Raw genomic sequence first — 23,931 nt, forward strand, 5'->3', positions numbered from 1 at the left:
AAAGAGGTTAAATTAAGAGAAAGCCAAGAAATGGAGAAAGAGTAGTTTACTCAAGGATATATTTTAATAATTACTTTCTCCAAATCTGGGATTAAGGGCATCCTTTAGACCTAGATACACAGGACTCACACCCTGACCTAGAGGTACCACACCTGCTCCTCCTCCTAACTCTGTAGCTTGGAAAAATTACCTGGTCCCTTTTAGTAAATAAGCACTTTATTAGGGTGTTTAGTCACTCTGGAAGCAGGCAGGTGAGGCACTGCCAGAACAAACCCACTATTGCATCTCTGATGGACAGGTTAAGACACCACATTGAGGCTTTGTAGGCAGCAAGGAGCATCTACTTGCAGGCAACACTATGATGAAATATCTGTAAGGTCACTCCACCCACTTTGGGTAATGGTTAAGGAATGTGTCCACTTCTGAGGAGAAAGAACCAGAATATGATATGGCCTCTGAGTGGGTCCAAAAAGCAGCTTTTAAGCTCATGTGAGTGCCCAGGGCAGGTACTGGACTTGTAGCTGCAGAAAAAAGAATGGGGTCAGGAATGGGTCCTCAAGTCTTATTAAAGGGACAGGTGACATGAAGGACAGTCCCAGGTATAAAGATACTTGAAGTGTCCCTGGTTACAGGATCAAACTTGGTTCTTATGGTCCACTCTTCTAGAAAGGACATGGAAGTTCATAAACAGCCCATGAGATGCCTGACAATGGAATAGCATGGTTGGCAGGCCAAGACTAGGTTGGAATAAACTGCCCCCGATCAGGAAACTCCATTTATTTTGCAATTAGTCACACACACGCACACACACACACACACACACACACACACACACACAATGGCAAGAAAGCTGTGCCTGGAAGTGTCTTTTTACTTCTTTTATTGAACTCCATAAATATTTTCATAAGGCTTTGTGTCATTACAACATCATATTTTTGTTGTTAAACATTTTTTTAAACACACAACTTTGACACTTGTTTGACAGGGTCAAACAGTCAGAATAAACAAAATAATAAACTGGCAAATGCAGAGCAGCAGGGGTAATCAAAATCACTGTTACCCATCTATCCACCCCAGCCCACCCCAGCCCCAAAGCACTAAAAGATCACTATTTGGCTTCACACTAGAATTATTAGAACTCTCTTGTTGCTGTCCTTGATAAATCCATTAGAGTTATACACATAGAGAGAAGAGGAGAGAGGGAGAGAGAAAGAGGAGTTGGATTTCTGTGTTAGGACCATCCCACAGCAGGGCCCATAAAACACACTAGCAAAGCCTTTTGAAGAGCAAATCCAGGCCTCATTGAATTGAGGAAAGGGGAGCTCGGGGGCCATGCACACATAGAGGAGATTTACAGAGTTCTTGGGGATAGCACTGCTGTGGGGACACAGAATAGACCTGGACCCTGATCTCAGGTAATAGGGCTCTACTTGGGGTTGTTGATCACTGGTCTGCTTTGCTACCATAAGCTGGGGGAACACTCCAACCAATGGTAAACTGATGTTTCATTGTTTTCACTAGTTATTGGCATTTGGTGAGGCCAGTGGTTTGGGTAGATGAAAGGTGGGTGGCAAGGGGTAATACCCCTGATCCTGGAGCTCTGAGACAGGCTCAGGGGAGAAGGGCATCGAGGGAGGGTAAGGGGGCTTGGCTAAGAGATGTTGTAGGCCCAGGGACTTGGCCAAGCATCTCCTCTTGGTTTGCTCCTAGCCCCTGGAGAAATGTCACAGTTAAGCCTAGTGGAGAAAAATGGAAAGTAGGAAAAGGATGTATACTCAAGGGAGGCCTACACAGCCATTGAAATACATGCTGTTTTCCAGGGAAGTCGTTTTAGCTTAGGTGCTGGATACCAGTTTCCTTGCCAAGGGGGCTTAAGTAGCTGAGTCATTTGCTGAGCAGCCATGGCCAGTCCCAAGCCCCAGCCCTCTGCCCAGCTCAGGTTTACCCTTGGCTTACCCCGCAAGTCTGATTTGAATGTGGTGGAATGGAAGCATAAACAGCTTGTAATTTGATTCCCACAGAGGAAAAACTCCCAGGCTGGGCAGGGCCTGGTCTGGGTCAGGAGGCATAGAGCGGCAATCAAGTCAGCTATGCTGAGGACTTCATGCAGCCATAGCTGCTGCTTAGTAAGCTGAGGTCCTTTCATGATGAAGTTTTCTCCCATAGACTTCAGAACAGACTCACAATTTCCAGATTCCTCCCTTAAGTGGTTCTCCATAGCAGGGCCCATTCTCACTTCTTTGTACTTCATTCCCTTGCTGTTCAAGGTCTGTTCACCTGAAGGGCTATGTGGGGAGGAGGAACAGGCACTCCTGCACCCATAGGGAGCCTGCCCCTTAGTGGGAGAAGTTAGATTTGCCCAAGTATAAAGCCTGCCTAAAATAAGCCTGAGGGTACTGTCTCTACCTCAGATCTTTTCTCCACAGGGAAGAGTCCCCTGGGCTCTTCACTTACTTGCTTCCAATGTCCTGGGATGAGAGAATACTGGAAACAGGGCCTACTTAGAGTCACAGGAGTTCTTTAACTATGCTAATAGCAGCAATTCTCCTGTGCCAGAACAGGAGAAACAAGGACTATAGGGAGAGGGGAAGGAAGGAATCATGGAAGATTGTCCATGCATTCTGTTAACAATAGGGGAAGTCTCACAAAACCTGAGTGGTAGGAACTGCAGGTACATATCTGGGGCTGAGGCTGTCTCTTTCCATGTCCATCCCTGTTCTTTCCTTCAAGAGTTTAAGGTCAGTTTTGTATCCTGTCCAGGTCAATAATTTGAAGGCAGCTGATGATCTTGGTCAGATGGGCTCTGTCTTGACCCCTTCATAGACTCCTATAAATGCTGCCTAAACTATCTGAAAATGTAAGTAGGGATGACCAGTCCCCTGAAATGATTGCAGTGGGGAACCCCAACTTTAAGCCCATTTGGTGCTGGAGGCAATTGAATCCTTCTCCCCAGGAAGCAGAGCCTCATCCTCTTTGCTTCAAATTCAAATCTTTTAGCTTAGGGGAGGGAGAGGCCTACAAGGAACAGCATAACCAAAGCAGCTTGAAAAAGAGAATAACTGGCTCAAACTAAACCCCAGATACAAAACTGTCATGACCCAGCAGTGCTACAACATGGAAATCCCAGTGCTAGAGAAGAGCCCAAATGCAGAATGTTCCCTGAACAGAAGTCCTTTCCAGCATTATTATTCTCTGACTCTCCCTTGATTCTGTTTGGTTTTGATCCCTCTACAACACCTAAAACACAGTGAAAGCAAGAGAAATATCAGGCAGTATGTCACAGAGCACAACAGAGCATGTCTAGACTGGCACGACTGAGGACAGATGATGCAGGGAAAAGGCTGTCTGGGGCAACTGCCAGGCTGCAGAAACATTCACAGATGATCAGCTGAGGGAGAAGAGAAAGGTGTATCTTCCCTTTACCCATTGAATAGTAAAAGGAACAAAAAAAAGAAATTTAAACTCCCAAACTCTATCACATCAAATTAAATTCAAAAGTCATCAGTATCAGTATCATCAGGAAAGAAAAAAGGCAATACAAACACATCTATGGTAATAATGACAAGTCAATGAATCACTCACAGGGGAGCAAAGAGATTATCTCAACAAGAAAAGGAACACATAGAAATAGTATTTTCTGAAAATAAAGGGGAGGAGGACAAGGTAAGAACAGAAAGCTTTTAACAAGGGATCACATATTTGGAAGTCATTGGTACCTCTTCCTACCAACTACAGATTTCACTTCCCCAAAACAACAGAAAATGTTTTTTGGTCCTTCTGTGTGTGTGTGTGTGTGTGTGTGTGTGTGTGTGTGTGTGTGTGTTTATGTGTATACTCAAGGGTCTATGTGTATATATATGTCTCTATATATATAAATATATATATGCTTATATATATTTATATATATATAAATTTCAACAGTGCTTCTCCAAAAAAATGTCCATCTATAAATATAATTTTATTTACTTTATTTTAAAATTATCTGCCTCCCTGTAGGTATTATTTTTTGAAGGGGGTTAACCTGCTGAAGTTTTGCCAGAATGGTGACTGGCTGCGCTTGGGTTCGGTGAACTCAAAGACCTGCGACTGAGCGATGCCGTCGGGGACCAGGTACTGGCCCTGGTTTAACGGGTCCTGCGGTGGTGGGTAGGAAGGAGGAACTGAGCGGGCAGAGTTGACACCTAGAGTAGAGGGGAGATCAAAGGGAAATGGTATAAGTTAAGTAGCAAGGGGTTTCTCAAATGACCCAGTGGCCACTTTGGAAGGAAAATTCAAGGTAGTCAATTTTAGAGAGCATGAATTAGAATTGAAAATCTCCAAGGCAAGAATACGGGGCGCCTGGGTGGCTCAGTCGGTTGAGCATCCGACATCGGCTCACGTCATGATCTCACAGTTTGTGGGTTTGAGCCCCATGTTGGGCTCTGCGCTGACATCTCAGAGCCTGGAGCCTGCTTCAGATTCAGTCTCCATCACTCTTTGCACTTCCACTCATGCTCTGTCTCTCTCTCAAAAGCAAATAAAATGTTAAAAAAATTAAAAAGAAAATCTCCAAGGCAAGAATTACATTCCTTAACAGATTTTGGAATGGTGTGACTACTGCAACAACACATGCTTTCCCATCTACTGAGGTATCACTGAGAAGTTTGTGGTGTTGCCACTATCCATTTTACAGATGACGACACTGAGACCTGGGGTGAAATGTCACACTCAAGGTCATAAAGTGAGGGACAGAGTTCACATTCTTTGATTTCTCAGTCCAAGCTCTATTTATTTATTTATTATTTTTTTTAATATGAAATTTATTGTCAGGTTGGTTTCCATACAACACCCAGTGCTCATTCCAACAGGTGCCTTCCTCAATGCCCATCACCCACCCTTCCCTCCCTCCCACCCCCCATCAACCCTCAGTTTATTCTCAGTTTTTAAGGGTCTCTTATGGTTTGGCTCTTTCCCATTCAACCTCTTTTTAAGAGACTGTTACACAGGACTGTTCTTGGAAGTCACCCAACAATTTCCATTTAACTTCAAAAGTCTTTCGTTTCCTCCCTCCTCAACCCTCCCAAAGTGTCAAAAGAACCTGTTAAGAACTATTGACTTCAAAGCAGGTTTTTTGGTGGATAAATGGTTTTCTAAAAGTCAAGGTACAAGTGATCCAGTATTCTACACCAGGTTGAGAATGCTGAAACCATATTTAATATGGAAGTGACATTGGTAGATGGGAGAAAGCAAAGAAGACATGATTCATGGAATACAAGGAAGATTGGAATATATTTGTAACCTTTCAAAGGGAACAGTTCAGCGATTGCAACTTTCATAGAAGTGTTTGCAACCATCAAAACAAAATCCACATGAATAGACGATACAGGTGGGAGTGGGAGGCTAAACTGAAAGTTTAATCCTAACCTATATTCAGGACATAATAGGCTGAGGCATACAGCATATGATTTCAGAATTCAATGAAGACCTTTCTGCTGCTCCGAAAAAAGTTCCTCATCTGCTGGCCAATGTCTGTAATTTCAACATTACAGCTTATTTGTTTGCCTTTGTTTGATGACTTGATCCCATTACACTAGAAGTAGTGTCATATTGAGCCATCACCAGTCTTTGGCACTTAAGTGGGAAGGAATCAGTTCTTTCTAAAAGCTTTGTTTTGGTTCTTACTTTTGTTTTCCAGATTTATTGATATATAATTGAAATATAACATTCTGTAAGTTTAAGTTGTACAATATGAATAATTTGATATACATATATATTGCAAAATTATTACCACAATAAAGTTAGTATATCCATCACCTAACAAAATTACCTTTTTTGTGTGGTGTGAGCATTTAAGAACTCTCAGCAACTCCCAAGTACACAATAAGATATTGTTAACTGCAGTCACCATCCTGTACATTATATCCCCAGAACCTCTTCATCTTATAACTAAAGTTTGTGCCCTTTGACCAACATGTTGATATGCCCTACAATCCCAGCCCTGGCAACCACCAATCTACTTTCTGTTTCTATAAATTCCCTTTTTTAGATTCTAATATAAGTGAGATCATATAGTATTTGTATTTTTGTTTTGCTTATTTCACATAGTATAATGCCTCAAAGTCCATCCATGTTTCCATAAATGACAGGATTTCCTTATTTCTATGGCTGAATAATATTCCATTGTATATACCACATTTATTTTATCTATTCATCTGCTGAAGGACATGCAGGTTACTTGCTGTCTTGGCTATTGTGAATAATGCTGCAATGAACATGGGGTGTAGACATCTCTTTGAGATCCTGATTTCATTTTCTTCCCATACACACAGCTCTATTTGCAATTTTTAAGGACCCTCCATACTGTTTTTACAGTAGCTTACCAATTTGCATTCCTACCGTCAGTGCCCATTCCCTTTCTCTCCACATCCTCACCAGCACTTGCTATATCTTGTTTTTTTTTTTCTTTTTTATAACAGCCACTCTAACAAATACAAAAACTCATGGTTTTGATTCACATTCTTCTGATAACTAATTATGTTGAACATCCTTTCTTATACCTGTGGAACATTTACATGGGCATTTAAATATCTTCTTTGGGAATATGTCTATTTACATCCTTTGCCCATTTTTAATTGAACTATTTTTTTAGTTGAGTTGTATGTGTTGCTCATATATCTTGCATAGTAATCCCTTATCAAATATGTACTTTGCAAATATTTTCTCTTATTCTGTAGGTTGCCCTTTCATTTTGTTGATTGTTTCTTCTGTTGTGCAGAAGGTTTTTGTTTGATGTAGCCTCACTATTTTTTATTCTGTTGTTTGTGCTTTTGGTGTCATGTTCAAAACCTTGTTGCCAAAACCATGTCAAAGAGTATTTTCTCTACATTTTCTTCTAGGACTTTTTTATGGTGTTGAGTCTTATACTTAAGTCTTTAATCCATTTTGAGTTAATTTTTGTGAATAGTTTAAGATAGGGGTCTAATACATTGTCTTGCATGTAAATACCCAGTTTCCCCAATACTTTTTATAGAAGAGGCTATCCTTTTTCCATTGAGTATTCCTGGCCTCCTGATAAATATTAGTTGACTATGGGTTTATAATTGGGCTCTTGTTTCTTTTCCATTAGACTATATGTCAGATTTTATGCCAGTACCAGATTGTTTTGATTACTATAGCTTTGGGATAAAGCTTAAAGTCAGAAAGCATGATGCCAGCAGCTTTGTTCTTCTTTCTCAGGATTGCTTTGGTTATTCAGGATCTTCTGTGATTCCATATGAATTTTAGAATTGCTCTATTTACTTCTGTTAAAAAATGCCATGAAATTTGAGATAGGGATTACAATAAATCTATAGATGGCCTTGGGTAGTAGGGGCAATTTCAAAATATTAAGTATTACAATCCATGAACACAGAATATCATTCCATTTATTTATGTCTTCTTCAGTTTCTTTTATAAATTTCCAAATTTCTTTTATATATGTCCAATTTTATAAATATACAGATTTTTAACCTCTTAAGTTAAATATATTCCTAAGTACTTTATCCCATTTTGTGTGTTGAAAATGGGATTGTTTCATTAATTTCTCTTTTGAATATTCATTTTAACAGAAACAAAAATGATTTTTATACATGTATTTTTTATTCTGAAACATTACTGAATTCCAATATTATTCTAGTATTCTAAATTTCTTAGGAGACTTTAGATATTTCTATATATATAAAATCATGTCATCTGCAAACAGAGAAAAATTTACTTCTTCCTTTCATTTATTTCTTTTTCTTGCCTGATTGCTCTGTATAGGACTTCCAGCAGTATGTTGAATAGAAGTGGTGAGAGTTGGTATCCTTGTCTTGTTCCTGATATTAGAGGACAAGCTTTCAACCATTCACCATTGAGCATGCTTATTAATTGTGGTAAGCTTGTCATATAAGGCATTGATTATGTTGAAGTATGTTCCTTATATACCAAATTTATTGAGAATCTTTATCATGAAAGTATTTTGAATTTTGTCAGATGCTGTTACTGCATCTGACAGATGATATTTGATTTTATCTTACTCTCTGTTAGTGTGGTGAATCACATTTATTGATTTGCATATGTTGAATGATCCCTGCTTCCTAGAGATAAATCCCACTAGAAGAGGTGTACAATCCTTTAATGTGCTGTTGAACTTGGTTTGCTAGCATTTTGTTGATAATTTTTACATATATGTTTATCAGAAATATTGGCCTGTATTGTCTTCTATTGTCTTTATCTGGCATTAGTGTTAGTGTAATCCTGGACTCATAAAATGAGTCTGGAAGTACTCCTTTCAAAATTTTGGAAAAGTTTAAGAAGGACTGGTGCATGTTCCACAGAATTCCCCAGTGAAACCATCTGGTTCTAGGCTTTTCTTTTTGGGAGGTTTTTGATTACTAATTCAATATACTTAGTCATTATTGGTCTGCTCATATTTTGTATTTCTTTTTTCCATCAGTATTATTGAGATATAATAGACATATTACGTTGTATAAGATTAAGGTGTACAATATAACGATTTGATGTATGTATATACTGCAAAATGATAACCACATTAAGATTACTTAAAATCTGTCACCTTGCCTAGTTACATATTTTATTTATTTTGATGAGAAGTTTTAAGATCTATTCTCTTAAACTTTCAAATTTACAATACAGCATTATTAACTTAGTGACCATGCTATACAGAACTTATTTTATAAGCTTGTACCCTTTAACTACATTTACCCATTTCCCCCATCCCACATCTCCTGCATCTGGCAACGACCAATCTGTTCTCTGTTTCTATGGTTTATTTTATTGCATTCCACATATAAGTAAGCTAATACAGTATTTGTCTATGAATTACTTCACTTATCATAATACCTTCCAGGTTCACCCATGATGTGGCAAAAGGCAGGATTTACTCTGTGTGTGTGTGTGTGTGTGTGTGTGTGTGTGTGTGTGTGCTTTATCCACATTTATTTTACTGATTTGTCTGCCAAAGGACATTTAAGTTGTTCCCATGTCTTGGCTATTGTTGAATAATGCTGCAAAAAACATAGGGAGCAGGTATTTCTTTGAGATAGTGATTTCATTTCCTTTAGATATGTACTCCAAACTGGAATTACTAGATTATATGGTAGTTCTATTTTTAACTTTGTGAAGAACCTCCATACTGTTTTCCATACTGGCTGTACCAACTTACGTTCCTACAGTATACAAGGGTTCCCTTCTCTCCATAGCCTTGTCAATACCAGTTATTGCTTATCTTTTTTAGCTATTCTAACAGGTGTGAAGTGATATCTCATTGTACTTATTTGCATTTCCTGATGATAAGTGATGTTGAGCACTTTTTCATGTACTTGTTGGCCATTTGAATATTTTCTTTGGTAAAAATATCTATTCAGGTATTTTGCCCCTTTTTAAATTGGATTATCTGTGGGATTTTGCTATTTCCAAACTGAATGCCTTTTGTCTCTGTCTCTTGCCTAATTGCCTTGGCCAGAAACTCCAGAACAATATTGAATAGAGGTAATGAGACTGGACATCCTTGCCTTGTTCCTGATTTTGGGGGAAGACATCAGTCTCTCATCAGTAAGCATGGTGTTAGTTGTGGATGTTTTATAGATGCTCTTAAATATATAAAATCTTGTCATAATCAATTTTACTTCCTCTCTGATTCAGATACTGTTTCCTTCTTTTTCTTACCTGAATGCTCTTTGCTTAAGACTTCTAGTACTATATTGCATAGGGGTGATGAGATTGGGTGCTATCATGTTGTTTCTTATATTAGAAGAATAGCTTTCAAATTTTCACCATTAAGTATGATGTTAGCTGTGGATCTGCCATGTATTGCCTTTATTATATTGAGGTACATTTCTTCTATACATAATTTGTTGAGAGTTTTTGTCATGAAAGGATGTTGAATTTTGTCAAATGCTTTTTTAGAATCTATTGAGATGATTGTATGATTTTTTATCTTTCTATTAATGTGGTATATTACATTTTTTATTTGCATATGTTAAACCATCCTTGCATCTCAGTAATGAATCTCACTTGATGATGCTGTATGATATGATCTTTTTAATGTGCTGTTGAATTTTGTTAGCTAGTATTTTGTTAAGAAATTTTGCATCAGGAATATTGTCCTGTGGTTTTCTTTTCATGAAGTGTTCTTATCTGGATTTAGTATTGGTGTTACTGCTGGTCTCATAAAATGAGTTTGCAAGTATTCTCGTCTCTTCAACTTTTTGGAAGAGTTTGAGAAGGATTGGCATTGATTCTTTAAATACTTGGTACAATTCACCAGTAAAACCATCTATTCTTGGGCTTTTCTTTGTTGGGAGGTTGTTTTTTTTAATTACTAATTCAATCTTCTTATTCATTTTTGGTACATTCATATTTCTATTTCTTCATGATTCAATCTTAGTACATTGTATGTTTTTTTTTCAATATATGAAATTTATTGTCAAATTGGTTTCCATACAACACGCAGTGCTCATCCCAAAAGGTGCCCTCCTCAATACCCATTACCCACCCTCCTTAGAAATTATTCATTTCTTCTAGGTCATCCAAGTTTTTGGTGTATATTGTTCACATTATTCTCTTATGATTCTATTTCTGTGGTATTATTTGTAATCTGTTTAATTTATGATTCTATTTATTTGAGTTTTCTCCCTCCTTTAGTCTAGCCAAAGGTTTGTCAATTTTGTTTATCTTTTCAAAAAATAGCTCTTAATTTCATTGAACTTTTCTATTGTTTTTCTGCTCTCTATTTCTCCTCTGATCTTTGGTATTTCCTTTTTTTCTGTTAACGTTGGGCTTATTTTTCTTCTTTTGCTTGTTCTTGAAGTGTAAAGTTAGGTTGTTTATTTGAATTTTTTTTCTTTGTGTAAGCATTATGGCTATAAACCTCCGTCCTAAAACAGATTTTGCTACATCCCGTAACTTTTGGTATGTTAGATTTTCATTTTCATTTACTCAAGATATTTTTTTTTATTTCCCTTTTGATTTCTTCTTTGACTCATTGGTTATTCAGAAGTGTGTTGTGTAAATTCCACATATTTGTGAACTTTCCAGTTTTCCTTCTGTTACGGATTTTTAGATTCATACCACTGTGGTTGGAAAAGACACTTGATATGATTTCAGTCTTCTTAAATTTTCTAAGAGTCGTTTTGTAACCTAACCCATACCACTCTAGAGCATGTTCCATTTATGCTTGAGAAGAATGTGAATTCTGCTGCTATTGGATGACATGTTCTTTATATGTCTTTTAGGTCAACTTAGTCTAAATATATTTCAAGTCCAATGTTCTCTTAATCAATTTTTGTCTAGGTGATCTATTAATTGTTACTATTATTATATTGTCTGTTTCTTCCTTCAGCTCTGTAAGTATTTGTTTCATAATGAGCACATATATATTTACAATTTACATATTTATGTTTTGGGTGCATATATATCTTGATGAATTACCCCTTATGACTATATAGCGACGTTCTTTGTCTCTTGTGACAGTTTTGATTTATATAAGTATAGCTATCCTTGCTTTAGTTTGGCTTCCACATTCATAAAATACCTGTTTACCATCCCTTAACTTTGAGGCTATATGTATCCTTAAAGATGAACTCAGTCTTCTGTAGGCAGTGCATAATTGTGTCTTATATTTTTATCCATTCGGCCACTCTATGCATGTTGATAAGGGAATCTAATCCATTCACATTGAAAGTAATTATCGAGATGGTAGAGATTTACTATTGTCATCTTATTATTTCTGTTTTATAGTTATTTTGTTCTTTTCTTCTTCTCTTGCTATTTTCCTTTATGAATTGATGGTTTTCCAAACTTGTATGCTTTGATTCTCCTCTTTTTGTGTGTGTATCTACTGTACGTATGTTCTTTGTGGTTACAATGAAGCTGACATAGATATCTTATAGTTACAATAATCTATTTTATACTGGTAACAAATTAACTTTGGACACATAAAAAACAAACTCTACCTTTTTACTCTCCAACTCCACATATTATGTTTTTGATGTCACAATTTACATTTTTTATTGTTATCCATTAATAAATTATTGTACCTTAGTTATTTTAACCCTTTTATACTTTATCCTTTATAGATATAATTAATACACCACCATATTAGAGTATTCTGAATAGATATACACTTGCTTTACCTGTGTGTTTATATTTTCATATGTTTTCATGTTACTGATTATCATCTTTTACCTTCAGTTTGAAAAACTCATTTCAGCATTTCTTGTAAGACAAATCTAGAGGTGATGGACTCTCTTTCTCTCAATCTCTCTCTCTCTCTCTCTCTCTCTCTCTCTCTCTGGGAAAGTCTTTCTTTATCCTACATTTCTAAAGGACAACTTTCCTGGGTATAGTATTCTTGGTTAACAGTTTTCTTCTTTCAGAACTCTGAATATAGCATCCCACTCTCTCCTGGTCTGCTAGGTTCCTGCTGAGAAATCTTCTAATAGCCTTATGTGTGTTCCCTTGTATATGAAGATTTTATCTTGCTGCTTTTAATCTTTTCTCTTTGTTTTTGACTTTAGACAGTTTTATTATAATGTATCTTGTAGAATATAATTTGGGTTGACATTGTTTAGCAAACAATGAGTCTCATGAAGCTGAATATTTAAATACTTATACAGAATTGAAAGTTTCTCAGCCATTATTTCTTTAAATAAGTTTTCTTCCCCTTTCTTTCTCTTTTCTTCTTCTGGTTCTACAATATTGTATAGATTGCTTATCTTAATTTTATCCCATAATTCACATAGGCTTTCTTCGATAATTTCAAATGACCTGCTTTTGACTTCACAAATACTTTCTTCTGCTTGATCAAATCTGTTTTTGATGCTCTCTATTGCATTTGTTTCATTTCATTAATTGTATTCTTCAGCTCTATAATTTTTGTTTGGTTATTTTTTATGATTTCTACTCTTTGTTAAGTTTCTTGTCTTGTGTATTGTTTTCCTGATTTTTTGAACTTTCTGTGCTTTCTTGTGGCTCACTAAATTTCCTTGAAACAACTATTTGGAAATGTTTATTGGAAAAATTGTATATCTCCATGTCTTTGGGGGTCAGTTTCTATAAAACTGTATTCCTTTGGTTATGTCATGTTTCCCTGATTTTTCATGTCCCTTGTAGTATTGAGTTGCTGTTGTGGCATTTGAAAAGGCATTCACTTCCTCTAGTCTTTATTGACTGGCCCTATTTTTCTATGCATCTAATCATGGATATTTTTCTCTATGGGTGATCTGGAACTTTTCTGCTGGATTTTGAACTTTCACAAAAGCACTCATCTGTGGGTGACTGTCAAAATCAATATTCTTCAGGGGGAAGACAATTGAAAGCTATTCTGCTATTTTGGTGATGTCCTCTAAGAGGCAATTTTCAAAGGTGGTAAGTGTCATAAATATGAAGGTACTGAGTGCCAACAAATGATATGAAAATATTAGGGGGAAAGTTTGGGAAGTGTTCATTTTAATTTCTCAATTAAACTTTTTTTTATTTTGAGAGTACTGCATATTTACATGCAGCTGTAAGAAACAATACAGAGATACACTTTGTACCCTTTACTCAGTTTCTCCAATGATAACATTTTATAAAACTCTAGTACAATATTACAACCAGGATTTTAACATTGTTATGGGACACAGCCAAGAGATAGAACATTTCTGTCATCACAAGAACACTATCATTACTCTTCCATAACCACTCTTCTCTCCTGTACTCACCCCCTCCTTAATCTTTGTCAACCACTAATCTGCTTCCCATTACTAAATGATATCATTTCAAGAATGTTATATAAATGGAGTCATACCATATATAACGTTTGAGGATTGGCTTTTCTCACTTAGCATAATTTCTTGGAGATTCACCCAAGTTGTTGCATGTACCAATAGTTGGCTCCTTTTTACTAAGAAGTAATATTCCATAGTATGGATATACCATAGTTTGCTTACTCACCTACTGCAAGATATCTGGGTTGTTTCCATTTTGGGCTATTATGAACAAAGTTGCTATAAACATTTGTTTAGAGGTTTTTATGTGAAAGTAAATTTTCATTTCTCTGGGAAAATTGTCCAGGAATGTAACTGCTAGGTTATACGGTAATTGTACATTTTGTGTTTTAAGAAACCACCATACTATTTTCCAGAGTGGCTATGCCATTTAGCAATCTCTACAGCAAGATATAAATGATTCAGTTCCTCTACACCCTTCCCAGCATTTGGTGTTGTCACTATTTATTTTTATTTTAGCCTTTTCAATAGGTATGTAGTGATATCTCATTGTGGTTTTCATTTGCATTTCTCCAATGATCAATAATGTTGAACATCTTTTCATGTGTTTAACTGCCATCCATATATTCTCTTCAGTAAAATATCTCTTTTGCCTATTTTCTAATTGAAGTGTGTGGTTTTATACTGTTGAGTTTTGAGAGTTCTTTGTATATTCTAGTTATTAGTGTTTTTTTCAGATACATGGCTTGTATTTTTTCCTACTCTGTAGCTTGTCTTTTTATCCTCTTCATGTGATCTTTTAGAGAGCAAAAATTTCTATTTTGATGAGGCACATTATATCAATTTTTCATTTTGTGGTTCCAGCTTTTGGTGTCAAGTCTAAGAACTTCTTTGCCTAGCCCTATATACTGAAGAATTTCTCCTTTTTAAAAAGTTTTGTAGCTTTAAATATAAATTCATTATCCATTTTGAGTTCATTTTTATAGTGTGTAAGTTTAGGTTGAGTTGTTTTTTTTTTTAATTTTTGGTCTATGAGTAAAGTAGCATTTGTTGAAAACATTGTCCTTCCTCCACTAAACTTCTTTTGAATCTTTTTCAAAAATTACTTGGGCATATTTATGTAGGTCTATTTCTGGTTTCTCTATTCTGTTTCATTGATATAATATGCCTTTTCTTCTGCCAATACCACACTGTCTTGGTTATTGTAGCTATATAATTAGTGTTAAAATCAGGATAGACTGATTAAATTTACTCTTCTTTTTCAAGATTATTTTAGTTATTTTAGGATATTCATTTGATTTTGAGCTGGTCCTACAGCCTCGGAGATGGGAGCTATGCTAATGGCCCTAGGGAGTTCTATGATGACAGACTGAAATAGGTTGATAGACTAAGAATTAGTATTCAAATTCCAAGAAGTTATGTATCAATTCTTAAAACCAAGATGATATATAAAAGTAAAAAAGGCTTTCCTTGCAGCTAGGCTCTGTCCTCTTCGCTTATCTTACAGCCAGGCTTCCCCCACTACAGAGCAGTAGACTGAGTTGATAAGGTCCCATGGAATTATAGGTGGGGGTGGAAAGGGACACTAGAATAATTACCTTATTCAATATATCTGCATTAGAGAATTATTAATAACAGTGTTCCCATCACTTCCAGGAAAGGGTCATTGGAAGGGTTAAAGAAACTGGCTTTTATGGGTATCTTAAAGAATTCCCTTCTTACTCTTATCATGTACATAATATAACTATTAAATTCCTAAGTTTGACAATTGCTTCCACATATGCAGTTCCCTCGAGTCTCAAAATATATCGATCATCACAGTCCTGGACTAGGAGAGTCTTGAAAACTAGAAATAGAAATAATGGAGATTCGTAGGAATTCTGGAAAGTTTGAAACTAAATGAGTTTCTTTGAAAACTAGAATTGCTGAATCAGTGTTTAGATATTGGGGAATAAGAGAGAACCTGAAAGGAATAGCCTTGTGACTAGATAGGGTGGAAAAGGAACCTGACACCAAGACTTGGTATGAGTGAGCAGGACTGTTTTCTGGCTTGTTGCTTTATGGGAGCTCCTTTAAGAGTTCGTAGTGAAAAGAGCAGCCAGTATTCAATAGACTTGAGGGAACCTGCCCTGAGGTAAAGGGGTATTATCCCATCATGAAGGTCAGTGTGGAGAACAGTGGAGGGAATCATAGTGAGAAAATCTCAGGGGTTAAGAGCCTCCAGGAAACAGGCAGGACACAAAGTAGCTTCTTTGTAGCCTGAGGACTCCCCAACTGGCTGGGGTTCTTTTCTGCTTATATCTCTAAGGAAGGGGTACATTCTCTCACAATGTTTCCCTACTCATACAGATGATATCTATACTGACCTAACTTCAGATAGCTTTCTAACACTTTCATGTTTTTACTCCCAAGTGGTTAAGAGTGATTGTCTTTAATTTCCTACCTAAAGATAATCATATTTCCATGATGAGGGAAGAAGCCAGTGAGTGCCTCCCAAGGGCAAGAAACAATAAGCAGTTAAAAGGAAGTCATGTCTAGTCACAGGGGCCCCAACTAGGTGCACTGTTTAATTGGAAATCAGATATTCATAGGCACTCAACCTCCTCAGTGAAAAGGAGCTTCATTTGGGAATAATTAAGGAAGCTCTACTTGGTTGCTGGAATTTCAGGCAACTTGAATCTAGTAATTTTGTAGGGTGATTCATTCTAAACCAAAGAGTCTACTGAGAAAGCAGAAGGGCCTGGGGAAAGTGAGGTCTCATTAAGATCACCTACCCCTGGGGAAAATGACAGTGGCTGTCAGTAATAGAAGCAGCTGTCAGTAATTGAGCTGAGACAAAATGTGAGCTGTTCTTTCCCAGCATAGAGAATCAGCAGACCCCCAAGATGGAGAGGGAAGAACAGTGGACTTGGAATCAAGATGAGTTAAGTTCACAATCCCTTTATCCCAAAGATCTTGTTTGCTAATCTGGAAAATGAGGCTAATAATGCCTACCTTTTCAGAAGTACCATAAAGATGAAATTAAAGAACTTGTATAAAATAACTGGTAATGAATAGGGTCATGAATAAAATAAAGGATAGTTACTTCCTTTTGTTCAACTAAGCATTTTAATTTTGTCTAGTTCATGAAAAGGAGAAAGCTTTATTCCATATTCAAATTGATTCTCAAGGTATTTTCCTTTTTTAAATACTTTATGGTTCAGAGAAAGAAAACTAGTATCTGAATCTTCTGTGTTGGTCCAGGTTGAAGTTCTCCATTCTGATTTAAGACTCCTGATTTAGCAAATGCCCCCAAACAAATTAAGGAAAATTGTGTATATATTCCAAATATATTTGTACTTATTAATAAAATTTACACAGTTACTATTGTTCATCAGTTTCTAATTTGTGAGTGAAGTTTAGTTTCTTTCTTTTACTTACATAAAAATAAAAGGAAACAAATTTTATTTTTTCCTGTACCCAATGAACTATCTTTGGACATAACTACCTTACACTATTTATTCCTAAGCCTTATGCCTTTAAGACCATTTGCTACAATATCAGGAACACCTGGAAACCCAGACACTCCCCCACCATCCCAAATTAGCTTCCACATGGAAACAAGCCTGGGGATTTGCAATCACATAGTTTATGGCTTCACACTCTCACAAAGAAAGTAGAGCTGGTGGGGTAAAAGCAGCTTTACCTTTTTGTTTAGGGACTTTTCTCACAGTCATTGCAGCTTGCCTCTTCTGGTTTTCAGAAATTTCAAAGCCTATAATATAAAAACACATGACTTTGTTACAAGAAACACAGACCTTTCTCAAATGTATAAAATAGTACAACTTTTCTGAAATAGTAATTTTGGCAAGATATATCAAAAGTCTTGATAAATAAATGGTGAGAAGCTTGAACAAATATTCAGCTACAAAAATGTTTTTGACAGTATAGAGAGGCAAAAGAAATGTGAGAATATGAGTTAAGATGATGGTAAATGAAGAAGGGGTGAATAAACTATGGCATAAAGTAGAAAAATATTTCACAACCAAAAGCAAAAACAAAGACAAGGAAATAATGAGTCAAGATATAAAATATTAAAACCGAAAATTTGTGTAAAGTTTCAAATGGAAGAAAAAAATCAAATGGCAAAAAAGTAATGAAATAATAGAAATGTCTATTCAAGTCCTTTATCCATTTAAAAAATTTTTAATGTTTATTTATTTTTGGGAGACAGAGAGACAGAGTGCAAGGAGGGGAGGGGCAGAGAGAGAGGGAGACACAGAATCCAAAGCAGGCTCCAGGCTCTGAACTGTCAGCACAGAGCCTGACGCAGGGCTCGAATTCACAAACTGTGAGATTATGATCTAAGCAGAAGTTATATGCTTAACCGACTGAGCCACCCAGGCACTCCTTCTTTGCCTATTTTTAAAATTAAGTTACTTGAGGGAGCGCCTGGGTGGCGCAGTCGGTTAAGCGTCCGACTTCAGCCAGGTCACGATCTCGCGGTCCGTGAGTTCGAGCCCCGTGTCGGGCTCTGGGCTGATGGCTCAGAGCCTGGAGCCTGTTTCCGATTCTGTGTCTCCCTCTCTCTCTGCCCCTCCCCCGTTCATGCTCTGTCTCTCTCTGTCCCAAAAATAAACGTTGAAAAAAAATTTTAAAAAAAAATAAAATTAAGTTATTTGATATTTTCCTATTGAGTTGTAGTATATCCCTATATGTTTTGGAAATTAACCTCTTATATATAATTTATATATATATATATTATAATATGCAAATATTTTTTGATGCTTTAGGTTGCCTTTTCATTGTTTCCTTTGCAGTGTAAAAGCACTTTATTATGACACAATTTTGCTTTGTTGCCTGTGCTTCATATCCAAACAATCATTGCTAAGATCAATGCCAAGAAGCTTTTTCCCTATGTTTTCTTCTAGAAGTTTTAAGGTTTGGGGTCATACAATTAAGTCTTTTATACATTTTGAGTTAGTTTTCATGTATGGTGTAAGGTAAGAGTTCAATTTCTTCGGTTTGCATGTGGATATCCAGTTTTCCCAGCACCATTTATTGAAGAAACCATCTTTTCCCAATTGTATATTCTTGGTACCCTTGTCAAAGATATGTTGACTGTATATGTATGGGTTTTTTTCTAGTCTTTCTATCCTATTCCACTGGTCTATATGTCTGTCTTTATACCAGTACCATACTGTTTTAAATAATGTAGCTTTTAATATATTTTGAATCAGGAAGTATTATGCCTCCAGCTTTGTTCTTTCTCTCAAATATTTTTAGCTATTATGGTTCTTTTGTGGTTCCACATGAATTTTAGGATTGTGTTTTCTATTTCTGTAAAAAAATAACATTGGAGTTTGGTTAAGATCACATTGAATCTGTAGATGGCATTGGGCAAAATAGATATTTTAACAATATTAAGTCTATTATGTGTTCTTTAATTTCTTTCAGCAAGGGTTTATAATTTTTGGTGTAGAAATCTTTCACCTTCTTGGTTAAGTTTATTCCTATTATATCCATTTTGATGTGATTATAATTGGGACTACTGTATTTGCTTAATTTTTTTTTCAGATAGTTCATTGTTAGTATTTAGAAACACAACTGATTTTTGTATGTTGATTTTGTATCCTGCAATTGTACTGAATTCATTTATTAGACATAAAAGTATTTCTGTGGTGTTTTTAAGGTTTTCTACTTATAAGATAATGTCATCTACAAACAGTAATAATTTTACTTTTTCCTTTCCCATTTGAATGCCTTTTATTTTCTTCTAGCCTAATTTTCTCTGGCTATGACTTCCACTACTATGTTGAATAGAAATGGTGAAAATGGGCATCTTTGTCTTAGAACTGATCTAAGAAAAAAAGCTTTCAGTTTTTCCCCCTTGAGTATGATGCTAGCTGTGGGGCCTTTCATATATAGCCTTTATTATGTTCAGGTAAATTCATTCTATACATAGTTTGCTGTGAGTTTTTTTATCATGAAATAATGATTAGTTACATCAAATCATTTTTCTGCATCTATAGTTTTGATCATGTGATTTCTATCTTTCATTAGAGTGATGTATCACATTAATTGATTTGCATATGTTAAACTATCATTGCATCCCAGGGATAAATCCTACTTGTTCATGATTTATGATCCTTTTATTGTGCTGCTGAATTCTGTTTTTTCCTGTTTTATTAAGAATTTTTTTCATGTACGTTCATCAGGGATATTGGCCTTTCATTTTGAACTGGAAGACTTAATATTGTTAAAATATCCATTCTGCCAAAGGTCATCTACAAATTCAAAGGAATCCTATCAAAACTACAGATTCATTTATATAAGATATGAATAAGTTCTAGAAATCTGCTGTACAACATTGAGCCTATGGTTAACATTACTATATTATGCACTTAAAATTTTGTTAAGAGCATAGAACTCATGGTGTTTTTACTGCTTAAAAAAAACAGGGTTGAGGTATCTCCAGAAGGGAGAAATTCTGTCTCAGCTTCAGTCTATGTATGCAAAGTCCCATCCTTGTCATGATCTTCCTGCCTACAGATGACAGCTTTGAACTATGCCTTTGAGTTTGAGCCTGCCCATGATCTTGCATTCTGACTTCCTGCTCCATAGATTTTGGAGTTGCTTAGCCAAGTTTTGCAATCATATCAGTCAGTTCTTTATAATAAATTTCTTAAATAATAATGCTTCTCCTATGTGTTGTGTTTCTCTGTTTGAACACTGATAGAAGTTATAGTTATAGTCTACATTCTTCACCTGAAGAGTTCCTTATGATAAATTAGGCTTTAAAAAACAAGTTACAGAATAATATGTTTGGTATAACTTTTGTAAGTAAATTTTTTGAAAAGTCTTATGTGTATATATGTTTATATGAACATAAGCATGGAACTAGGCATACCAAATTTATACTGATTATCTCACACAGCATAGGAGTGACAGAGAAGGGAAAATAATGCTAAAATTTATTACATTTTAGTATGTGTTAAATGGTTATTACGGCCATGTATTTGTTTTATAATTAGAAAGTAAAAATAAAATTATGATAAATTTATGTGGCAGCCATAAAAATAATGATTAAAAATATTAACTGACATAGGGAAATGCTAATGATATGATTTTAAGTGCAAAATAAAGATATAAAATTAGAACTATTCATCATGGAGAGGTAGTTTGGGGGAGACAGAAAGAATCAGCAATCCTAGTCCTATTTTTTTTATTTAGACATATTTAAAACACATAGGAAGGAAATATATGAAAATTTTTATAAAAATTCTCTCTCTCTGGGTAGCATGCTCTTGTGTTATTTTTATTTTTTCTTGTATTTTTCTGTTTTTCTCCAAAAATTGCCTAAATAAAAGTGTTATTATAATTAGAAAAAAGTAATGTTTTCAAAAAGATAACCATAGGTCTATCAGAAAGTAATTTCTGTAGCTCCATCCACTTTGCTGCAAATGGCAAGATTTCATTCTTTTATTTCATTCTTTTTTATGGCTGAGTAATATTCCATTGGTGGGTGTAGCTATAGAGTCTAATGCTAAGCAAAATAAGTCAGAGAAAGACAAATACCATGTGATTTCACTCATGTGGAATTTAATAAACAAAACAAATGATCATAGGGGAAAATAAGAGAGTGGCAAACCAAAAAACAGACTCTTTATAGAGAATAAACCAATTGTCACCAGAGGGGAGGTCATCGGGCAGATGGGTTAAATAGGTGATGTGGATTAAGGGGTGCACTTATGATGAGTATGAGGTATGGTATGAAAGTGCTGAATCACTAAATTTTATACCTGAAATTAATATTATGCTGTATGTTAACTAACTGGAATTTAAAGAAGAACCTAAAAAAAATTAAAAAATAAACTAACTTCTGGAAGCTTTTCTATTAGAAGCAGATTCTTAAAGTTACAGGTTATTAGGGCATTGTGTGGGAGATATCATGGTGGAATCAGAGGGAATGGTGGGGATCTTCCAGTTCATCTAGGGTCTACATAAAGCATACTAAGACAATTCCTTTAATAGCTCTAACAACCTAAGTGGTATCAGAGGCTGCTGCTGCCTACCATTGAGAGAAGCAGTCAAGTAGCATTCCTGTACAACTCCACATCATGTCCCATTGCAGTGCTTTTATGTTAAAAGCAATTTGACTTCAGTGGAATTCAAAGTGAATTATTAATATGCACTCTACCCCAAACCTAAGGAAAAGACTAGGAGTAGACTAAGCAGTGTCTTTCTGATCATCCTTCCTTATCTTTCAACCATTTAAATCACCGACACTGAAGGACAGAAGAATCCATTTGCATCAGGATTCAATGGGTAGGCCCATTTTTCTAGAGGCATTTTATACCAGCTTGAACATACAAGTGTTTTAATATAAAATTCCACTCTCATTAAGGATGGGCAAAAACGGAAATTGTGTCTTCTCAGGGAATTACAAAGTCTGGCTGTTTGGTATTTTTATGCGAAAATGGCAGGACCATGAGCAAGAGACCAGATAGTACTTTGTAAACCACAAAGCTATAGTCAAGGGGACCTAAATCCCACATTTGGAAAACACCATTAAAACTCTCTCTACTAATTATATACTCTTTCAAAAAGGGGAACAATCTGTTTAAAGCCAAAAATGTATGGTTTAGTGGGACTCTAAATCATGCAAGTGATCATGGTTTTAGACCCAGTTATATTTTCTACCATTTACTTAAAACACTTTCATACAGACAGTGTGATATATACATGCACATTAATTTTAATCTATGCTCTCAGGGCATTTACTTAACATCTGACGTGCCCTAATCTGGTATACACACTGAAGAGGTGATTTGTTAACATATTAAACACTCAGAATTATTTGCTCCAGAGGCCATTATTACCAGCAGTTCAGTCACCTTAATGCAGGAGGCCTAGTTAGCCTAATACATGCTAAAAATGAATTTTTAGTGGTAAAATTAATGTTATTCAAGATGTGTACTAGCCACAAATGTCTTACAGGCTCTTTAGCCTTCATAAGAACTGGGCATAAAAATCCAGTGAGCCCCATATCCTGTACCCTGCAGAAGGAAGCCTCAGGTCAAGATTGAAAACAGGTGCTATGCTTTGTTCCCCATCAGAGGACTTTGTCACCAGATTCTTACTAGAAAGTTAGTTGAATGCTGTTGTTATATCACCAACTCTTCCTTGACTAACCTTTACACAAAAGATGCTGCCATGTATCTAAGAACAGAACTGGGACTCCGTTGAGATGATAGGACAGGTTGTATGACTGTTTTTGTGTTTGCTAATAAATGTTTGTATGTTTGGGAGAATTGAGGTTGAGGTTTGCTTTTAGTGTAATAGCTTTATCTTGTCAAGAGACTGTAAGGCAGGCCAAATTATAACTCTCATTTAACCCTGACTAGTAGAAACTACTGGTATCTGCCAAAAAGGACCTGATAATAGGAAACCACCAAAGTGGATTAGGTCAGTTTGCAACAGAAGTCTTCCATCTGTTTCTAGAAAAATGAAAACTAATTCAATTCCTCTATGTTCTTCATAGCCATATTCTTCTTTCTCCTCTCAGGTCACTTACCAATTTTTTCATCTTCCTGTACCATTTTTCTCTCTTCTCTGAAAGCCCTAAGCCAGCGTATCTTCTCCTCCAGCTTCTTGGCAAAGAATAGATGTATCTCCTCAGTCTCCTTGTTGTGAAGCTTGAAAGCATTTTTCATGCTGACATTAAAGTCATCATCTCTGCCATCTTCAATGTCAACTACCTCATATTTATCCATGTCAATGCGGCCTTTGTAGTACAGGATGTCTCTTCGGATAAGGTCCTAGGTGGGAAGGAAGAAAAGGCTTTATACTGGAGGTATGTGGACAGTAGGTACCAGGAGAGATGGCACATGGGCACAGTAGGACGCTAAGACTTCCACTGATTTGAAGTACTAATAGGGGTTATTTTGGTCAAATTTAGGCAAGTTAGCTTAGCATTATGACATTGACAGGTTGGTTAGAAGATGCTCTTACAGGGGCGCCTGGGTGGCGCAGTCGGTTAAGCGTCCGACTTCAGCCAGGTCACGATCTCGCGGTCCGTGAGTTCGAGCCCCGCGTCAGGCTCTGGGCTGATGGCTCGGAGCCTGCAGCCTGTTTCCGATTCTGTGTCTCCCTCTCTCTCTGCCCCTCCCCCGTTCATGCTTTGTCTCTCTCTGTCCCAAAAATAAATAAACGTTGAAAA

At 36.1% G+C, this 23,931-nt stretch overlaps 1 protein-coding gene across 1 annotated transcript in view; it reads right to left on the bottom strand.

Moving 5' to 3' along the window:
- Positions 1–863: 863 nt before the first annotated feature.
- Positions 864–23,931, bottom strand: part of ARHGEF9 (Cdc42 guanine nucleotide exchange factor 9) — a 200,502-nt gene continuing 177,434 nt past the window's right edge. Inside the window, exons 7-9 of the mRNA XM_040467198.1 lie at positions 23,287–23,530; positions 17,416–17,484; positions 864–4,181 (exon numbers count right to left, since the gene is read on the bottom strand). Of these exons, the coding sequence (XP_040323132.1) occupies positions 4,000–4,181; positions 17,416–17,484; positions 23,287–23,530 (495 nt within the window). The 3' untranslated portion in view covers positions 864–3,999. The remainder of the gene's footprint in view (positions 4,182–17,415; positions 17,485–23,286; positions 23,531–23,931) is intronic.

This window comes from Herpailurus yagouaroundi, unplaced genomic scaffold, assembly GCF_014898765.1.
Source record: "Herpailurus yagouaroundi ecotype Mexico unplaced genomic scaffold, PumYag 67350, whole genome shotgun sequence".
Lineage (NCBI taxonomy): Eukaryota > Metazoa > Chordata > Mammalia > Carnivora > Felidae > Herpailurus > Herpailurus yagouaroundi.